The 8,175-nt window shown below is 47.1% G+C and overlaps 1 protein-coding gene across 1 annotated transcript in view; it reads left to right on the top strand.

Moving 5' to 3' along the window:
• Positions 1-7,956, top strand: part of tll (nuclear receptor subfamily 2 group E member tailless) — a 38,865-nt gene extending 30,909 nt beyond the window's left edge. The window contains exons 3-10 of the mRNA XM_084587155.1: positions 1,623-1,641; positions 2,604-2,745; positions 3,491-3,819; positions 4,076-4,201; positions 5,216-5,312; positions 5,798-5,947; positions 6,724-7,002; positions 7,644-7,956. Of these exons, the coding sequence (XP_084443281.1) occupies positions 1,623-1,641; positions 2,604-2,745; positions 3,491-3,819; positions 4,076-4,201; positions 5,216-5,312; positions 5,798-5,947; positions 6,724-6,992 (1,132 nt within the window). The 3' untranslated portion in view covers positions 6,993-7,002; positions 7,644-7,956. The remainder of the gene's footprint in view (positions 1-1,622; positions 1,642-2,603; positions 2,746-3,490; positions 3,820-4,075; positions 4,202-5,215; positions 5,313-5,797; positions 5,948-6,723; positions 7,003-7,643) is intronic.
• The last annotated feature ends 219 nt before the right edge of the window (positions 7,957-8,175 follow it).

Raw genomic sequence — 8,175 nt, 5'->3', positions numbered from 1 at the left:
GCGAACAGTAGCCAGCTCACCACGGGTGGTGAGGGTGCAGCTAAGCGGTAGTGAACGCAAACCCCAGCTGTTCTTATACTTAACCTATAGACAGGAGTACAGGATAGTGCCGAACGCGCCGCCAACCATAGACCTCCACTTTTACACGGCGATCTGTCATTTGTTAATTTTTTTCTTTCTATTAGAGTTCACAATTTTTCGACACCCTCCACGTTCTGACGACGACGGGGTGGGTTTCGTCAGCGGAGCGTTTGAGTGCGCGAGGAGCAGCTAAGCCTGCGGAGTGCGGGCGGGTTTCTCGTGCAGCCATTTCCCGTCACGTTCAGCGACGCCGCGTGCGTGAGGAAACACGCCATCGATAAATAGTTGCGTGCAGCAGCACAGAAACTAGGGTTTAAACTTCTCGATGCTACCGGATGATTAAATTGTGTACCCACGGTGCCTGGCGCCTTCATCTAGGATAGATGCCTCTGCACGGCGCTTAGGCGTGCATCAACTGCACCGAATTATCCGAGAAAATAAAATGCACCCTGGTGCGTCATCTAGTGCTCACACTGGCTACAAGGGGGGTGAACGGGATTGGCATAATTGCGCAGCTTGGCATAATAATACCCTGTCCGCCCTCGCTGGGCCACTCGCCATGGAAGAAGAGGGAGCGTGAAGGGGAAAAGGGAGCGAGGGAAGGCGGTTGAGGTGGCGAAGGGAGCCATTTCAGCCGGCCCATGGTGAAGGCGACTGCGAGTGACATATGGGGCGGCGTCATTGTCCGCTGTGGCGGTGGCGCCTCTAAGTCGGTGGTATACACTGGGTAGTTGATCTTTTCCATTTATTTTTTTTTTTTTTCCGGTAGCATACGAAAGAACCACTTATGTATACATGACCGGATAGCGTCAGCGCGGCAAATATATAAGCAGTGTGTCATGCTGTGTGCATCAGACGTGGTGAAACGGACATAAATGCATGTAAATTATATTAGCATGAGATCCGAGCGTGGAACATTGTTTGACCAAACTCTCAATTACACTGAGAACGAATAAAATTGAGCGACGTTTATACGATCAGCGTTGAACACCGCTGAACGTCTACTTTTTTTTATTGTTATCCTTTATTCAGGCGCTGTTCATACATGCATGTAGTGCGCTCTTTACACTCGGCAAAAAGTGATCAGGTATCCAAGCATGATTCATCAGTGCTGTAGCATATATTTATGTGCTCTGTGGAGGCCCAAGCGAAGGACGGATTTTATCATTTCGAGTGTAATAAAATACTCAAGCGATGTTTGACCCTTGGTTGGGTGGATACATTCAAAAAAGAGGTAACCTATCCTACAATTGACCGTCTGTGCAAATTGATAGCCCATGCTTATAGGTTACTCTCAAGCACTGCAACAACTTCTTGCAGTTTAGCGCTTGAAAGCTGGCCATTTTTCTTAATCATATAAGAATGTATGCACTAAGTAGATGCAGCGGCTATCTATAAGAAGTCTGTCGTACTTGTGGCATGATCGTCCTAAACGAAGCCACGAATTCTTTCTCGACATTCCATGTTTCGCACAGTTGTGAAGTGAAGGGCTCGGCGGTCGTTCTTGGGCTGACATACTCTTGTTTCTTTTTTTCCCACAGATGTGCGGGATTCTTCAAGGTGAGCCTCTGTTTTTGACACTGCATTTGCACATTCTTATAGGAGGACACTCAGGAGAACGCCAATAAAGTAAAAATTGGTTCTGTGCCTTCTGCACACACTGATTATCCCGGCGGAAGACGCATGACCTATAAGAAATTGCATTTAAAAATTTGCCTGCACTTGATCCAAATTCTTAAGATATGCGTCAATTGACGCCTACGCAAAAAATGGCTCCGTGATTTGTGCTCAGACCGCGTTACGGGCAAAATGTATCGGTGATGGGGACACCTATATTTCGTTTCCTGGCCATTTCAGGCTGGTGAGGAACTGTCCGTATTCGGCAAAGATTATTTCTGATTAATAAGTGGTAATCTACTAAGACAAGTCCACTTCAATTTGTTCTCAGTGAACCTTTATGATGATATATACAGCAGCAGAGCTGATTTGAATGCAAAATGGTGATATTTTGTAATCATTCTTGCCGGCTTATCCATCCTCTCTTCTCACTTCCGCCCTCTTTATGGCATGCACTGCGTCGGTCCTCTCTCTCCGTATCATCCCTTTTTTCTATACTTTGTATGCCGCTTGTTCACCTTATTTTGTCGCGCGATTTTGTCCGAAGAAGAGCGCACGGACCCGATCGGCACTAAGTAACAATAATTAATATGGGAGATATATCTGTTTTAGACGACAAATGAGATCAAGAGTGCACAGTTTGGGATTGAGGAACCTTCAACGATTACTGGTAATCGTTCATACAGCCTCAGAGATTATGGTCGAGCTCATTTCTTCGAACAGAAAAACGCTGGCTGCCATGTGTTGAGCAGTTGTTTCGGGCCCACAAGCGTACGCGGGGTAGAGAGAGAGAGAGAGAGAGAGAGAGAGAGAGAGAGAGAGAGAGAGAGAGAGAGAGAGAGAGAGAGAGAGAGAGAGAGAGAGAGAGAAGAAAGCACGGTCATCTCCCCCGGTGTCCTTTGCAGCGTTCCATCCGTCGCAACCGGCAATACGTGTGCAAGGCTCGGGGCGCGGCGGCCAACGGGTGCCCGGTGGACAAGACACACCGTAACCAGTGCCGCGCCTGCCGCCTGCGCAAGTGCATCGAGGCAGGCATGAACAGAGAAGGTGAGAAGACGTTGCACTGTGGCAGCAAGATCTGGTATCGCCACCGAATATATCGTGTTGGGGAATGGCACTCACTGGATGACCATCATCAGAAAGGTTAAGTATATATCTACATAGCGTGGCGAAATGTTACCTGATATTTGATCAGGACTCTCCTGCTCTCCTCTGCGACCAACTTATACCCCCGTAAATATACTCACATTATCCCTCCACCTGATTCTGCGCCGTCCCCATTATGCGTCTCTTAATTCCTTTGGTACTGCAGCTATATATGCTTTCATAGGACAATTATTTTTGATCTGCAGATTACGCGCTCGGTTTAATTATATGTCTTAATTCGTATCTAGCTTGTGCAAATATCCAAAAAGCTATACCATATGGAGAACTATAGTATAGAAGCATCAACAGACTGTCCTATATGCTTGACTTTCTATTTGGAGGCCATGTATAATGTAAGTAGCACGTCGCAAGTTGGTTTTACCGATTAAAGAACTACGCGTGCTGATCCCCGAGCAGAATCGAGAGCTACAACTAATCAACTACGTTATATGGAGTAGAAACAATAAACTGCATATCTTACATTGATATTCAGTCACGAGGCCCTTTGCTGTAGTGACCTTTCAGAGCGTGTTTTAAGTTTACAGTGATCTTGTGAATTGTATATTGGGTGCTATATAGCATATTGGCGACGTTGGCTGGCAGCAGGCCATAATACGAGTTTTCACTCTCGCCTTCTTTCATGCAGCCGTGCAACACGAGCGCGGTCCTCGCAACTCGACGCTTCGCCGACAAGTGGCGTTGTATCTAAAGGAAGGCGGGCTGCGGCCCGCAGGCCTCGTGCCCCCTGGGCCCTCGTCCGCAATGACACCTGGCGGAGCGGCCGGCGTTCTTGGGGCCGGCGCGGCAGGCGCCGTTGCGGTACCCGGGAGCCCGTTCACCTCCTTGCATCCCGCGTTCCTGGGATCCGCGGGAGCGACTCCCGAAGCTGCATGCGCCGCTGCTGCGGCGGCGCTGTACACGGCGCCGGCGCTGAGGCCGCTGCACGGAGCGGGATTGTGCCACCCGACGCCCAAGGTAAAGAATAAAAGCAAGGACGCTCGGGAGGGATTCGGTTAACGAGGTAAATGGTTTCGCGCGCCGGAAGTTGACCCGAACAATTGCAGCTGCATTACCTCATGTTAGAAACTCAATAAATATTGTTCACCGCATCACACTTTATACTGCGCCTTTCGAACATAACAGAGGCATGCATGCGCTGAACTTGAGTCCCAAAACTTTCCGTTTACTGTTTTAACTGCGATTCCGTAATAGTGAAAATTTGCCTATGCAGTATCCGCACGAGGTCCTGGCCGCGTTCCCGGAAACCATCTGCGAGTCGGCCGCCCGACTGCTCTTCATGAACGTCAAGTGGATGAAGACGGTCACCGCCCTCACCGTGCTGCCAATGAGGGACCAGGTGGGCTGGGCCTCTCTGTCTTTTGTGCTGTTTTCTTTGTCCGCGCGCACCGAGCTTCGACTCTGCGGAGAAAGTATCGATCTGAATGTCCCGCCTGAAGCCAAATTTGACGCTCAGATCGGCTATGAAGCTTGCCTTGCTTCTCCGCGTCTAGTCACGCGCGTGGCCAAAAAAACAAAGACGTGGGAGGTGAAACCCATGTGCTTGTCGCGGCCATTCAATGAAGCGAACTTATGCAATATTTTTGTTACCCCAACGACGGCACATGGAATGTGCTTCCATTGAGCGGCTGTGGTTCCGTGACGTTCCATATGCTGTCATCGGGGTAACCAAAAAAATACGCCTGACGTCAAGCACTCAGGGTAATGCAAGGAGTCATTTAATTTCCGTATTCATTTTCAGTGCTATAGAGGCATAATTTTACCCTGACCGCGGCGAATGGTCGGAGTATTGGCAATTGAGAAGCGAATACTTGTTTTCATTGTATTTTCGACGCAACTGCGTTGTGACACTCGAATGCGAAAATAATTCGAAATGAAGCATTTTACACTCATATAAGCGGTCAGGGTATGCAGATGTATATGCTGCATCTCGGGAAATACCATTTTCTATCCTTCTGGGCGGAAATGACATGTCAAGTTTTCCGGCAGAACGGCTACAACTGGACAGAATTTCTGACAAGGAATGCAAAATACTTGGTTGCAACTGTTTTTCTATTAGCATTTTGGAGAAGAAAATTAAACGCAATGTAGACCAACTCCTTAATCGGGATGACGGTGTGCTAGCCTGTGGCATTTCCAACGTGGCCGCAAAAATAAAAACAGTGCAACAATGACGCGCAAATGCATGGCTGGGTAATCTGCTGTCTGCATGCTTGCTGTGTGGCTTACGCGGCTGCTCTCCATGCGTTTATTTCTTTTTCTCTCCAAGCGGCGGAATTTACCTTTCGCTGCGGGTGTAGAGTTGGTGCCTTCCTCATTCTTATATTTCGCTCTGTTATTTTTGTCGCCGCAGCTGCTCCTGTTAGAAGAAGGTTGGCGTGAGCTGTTTGTCCTGTCAGCTGCTCAGTTCCTTCTCCCGCTCGAGGTGGCGCCACTTCTGGCAGCAGCCGGTGAGAAAAATATCATATGAATACATTTGATGCCTATCATCAAAGAGGAGTACAGGGCACTCATCGCCGCCATTATTTTTTTCTTACGTCACCAAAGCAATATAAAAAGGGAGGCTGTAAAGACTTGCATCATTAACTTGTAAAACATCTAGTCCCCCAGTTTTCATTACGCATATAAAAGGAAATGTAGAAGGAAAAAGAAAAAAGTGCAGTTCTTATGTCTACTCATTTTACGTTGCAGCATCAAGGCTTATATGCCGAAAAGCTTAGGCTAATCATTGAGAAGGCTTATATAAAGATCAGCACCTTTTCATGGCAGAATAAGTCAAGAGATGCCGTGATATGCTGGTTAATGCACGCCATGCGCTACGGAAATACACTTGTTTACCTCACTTTGTAATGTTTTATTCTGTAGAAAATGTGCATGCAAGCGTACCTGCTGACGCGCCTTGCATGAAAAAACTAACGGCTTTTGTATTACGCAGGCCTCGGTTCGGAGCCATCCACGTCCGAGCGCGTGGTTTCTCTGATGGCGGAGATAAGAAATTTCCAGGACATCATCTCCAAATTTAAGGAGATGCAAGTGGACGGTACTGAATACGCGTGTATCAAGGCGATCCTGCTGTTCAAAACCAGTAAGTATTTCTCCCAGCACACATGGCGTGGGCGTCACGCACAACTGTATTATTAATAAAACGGAAGAGAGGCAGACAGAGAATCGACAAATGGATGCATGCTTTAACTGATCCTATGCATTCCCCCCTCCATGCATACTCACACAGCAATCACAGAACAGATCTCTCAGATCGTGTGCACGTGGTAAAAACGTGTGCGTTGATGTTCGAGTCGAGGTGGATGATTAATATTTATTCCCTGACAGTAAAAACATCAGTTCACCAGAAGCTGCCCAAAGTGTTATAGGGTTAGGGCATGCAGACCAAAGAAACCAATGAAGAGCTATTTGGCGGGCATATGGGCGACGTGAATTTTATATAAATAATGGCGCAAGTGCTGCATTCAAGATGTGAATAATTCGCAGGCATGATGTATGTTATGAATACGGCATTTCGTCATAACACTCCAGCAGTACGCTTTTATGAGCTCTTCGAATGCTCATCAATACCATCCTGCATGAATGCACGGTGTATGGGGAATATACGCGGCGTTCGCATATCGTTCGCAAAAACTATAGTATATATAATTTGCTGCCTCGTCATATATCATCATATACTGCACTTACGGATGATGCAGTTTGAGTCAACGGGTTGACATGTGCTAATTACAGGGAAAAAGCCGCGCTCTTCTAATTATCGATTCAAATCTCTCAGACACTTTCAAGTCTGTGTATGCGCATATGCATGGATCCGTGTATATAGTCGCGACCTGATGTTTGACTTTGTCGTTTGTGCAGCGTTCCAAGACCAGACGTCCGAGTCCCGCAGCCTCAGGGACGTTCGGGCCGTGGCAGCCATGCAGGACCAGGCACAGCTGACTCTGTCCAGATACATCCAGACGGCGTACCCGGATCAACCGTCCCGCTTCGGGAAGGTGTTGCTCACTTTGCCCTGCCTCCGCACCGTGTCCCCCCTGGCAATCGAGGAGCTGTTCTTCCGAAAGACCATCGGCGCTATACCCATAGAGAGGCTACTGTGCGACATGTACAAGTCGGGAGACTTCTGAACCCGTCATGGTACGCTCAAAACAGCGACTGTACCCTTAGCAGCATAGCTTTGCCTTTTGTAAATGAATATACTGATGTCTGACAGTGTCGTTGGGAAAATTTAATATTTGTGCACCATGTTCCTTGTTCCTTGTTCCAAAAACTTTCAGAATTTTTGGTTAAAAAAACAATGCGTATTAACTAAAACAGCAGGTTCAAGAAATACACAAACTCTCGGAAAGGCTGTTTTAGATAACGTCGTGCACAAGCTAAGGTACAGACAGGCATCACGTTAAAGACAGCAGAGTTGTAAACAGACTATTACGGAATGCGAAAATTTTGTACATAATATGCGTCTCTAAGTTTGTTTCCTTAGATTAAGTTTTTTTTTTTTTTTCAAACAGACCGAAATACATCAATCTCTTTTGGTACAGCTGGCAGGACACAGAGCATTCTTGCTTTTTTTTTCTTTTTTTGCCAAATTAGACTTTGTATTATTTGCCCATGCACGGTAGATTCAAATATGTTGTGCTCCTGTTGGCACAACATTTTTGATTGGTCGCTAAATGCTACGTCATCCTCATGACAATGGGCAACAACGCTTACTATTTTACTTATGCCAGGTGAAAGAAACAAATAATATATTGGCTGTTTTGTTATGTCGCTTGCAGGCACGCCGTGGAGACACGCTGCTCTTCACTCGTGCCAGAGACAAGAGATGGCGCTGTGTCGGGTTCAGTGTGGTACTTGTCTCTCTGCCAGAAAAAAGATCTTAATTTCATGCACACACACTGAATGAATGCACCCGTCGGTCATCGACAACCAGCGCAGCAGTACCAGCCACAAGCGCCGGAAGTTGGCCCATTCAGTCACGCTCGCGACTGCTATGGACATCTGCTGTCACGATCCAGGACCCTGGGGACAGATCGTACCCTTGGGGCGCTTTGTCCTGAACCTGGCTTACATTGCTACAGCATCCAGTGTTTCACTGTGAGTATCGATAAAAATGAGAAAATATCAACACTTAGCTCACGGGGCTTCAGGTTCTCTGGTTTGAGCGGGCTGCGCAAAACTGTCAATGTTTTATGCAGAAACAGGCGCTGTGTCGCCGTCATGTTCTTCATCGACGTATTTTATGAGTGCGAAAGTACACCACTGTAGAAATGTTCAAAATTAATTCTCGTATGTCCTTAATCACGATGC

The sequence above is a fragment of the Amblyomma maculatum genome, chromosome 1 (genome assembly GCF_055883805.1).
Source record: "Amblyomma maculatum isolate TAMU_Amacu chromosome 1, ASM5588380v1, whole genome shotgun sequence".
Taxonomy (NCBI): Eukaryota; Metazoa; Arthropoda; class Arachnida; order Ixodida; family Ixodidae; genus Amblyomma; species Amblyomma maculatum.
This window is presented reverse-complemented; position numbering and strand designations above follow the sequence as displayed.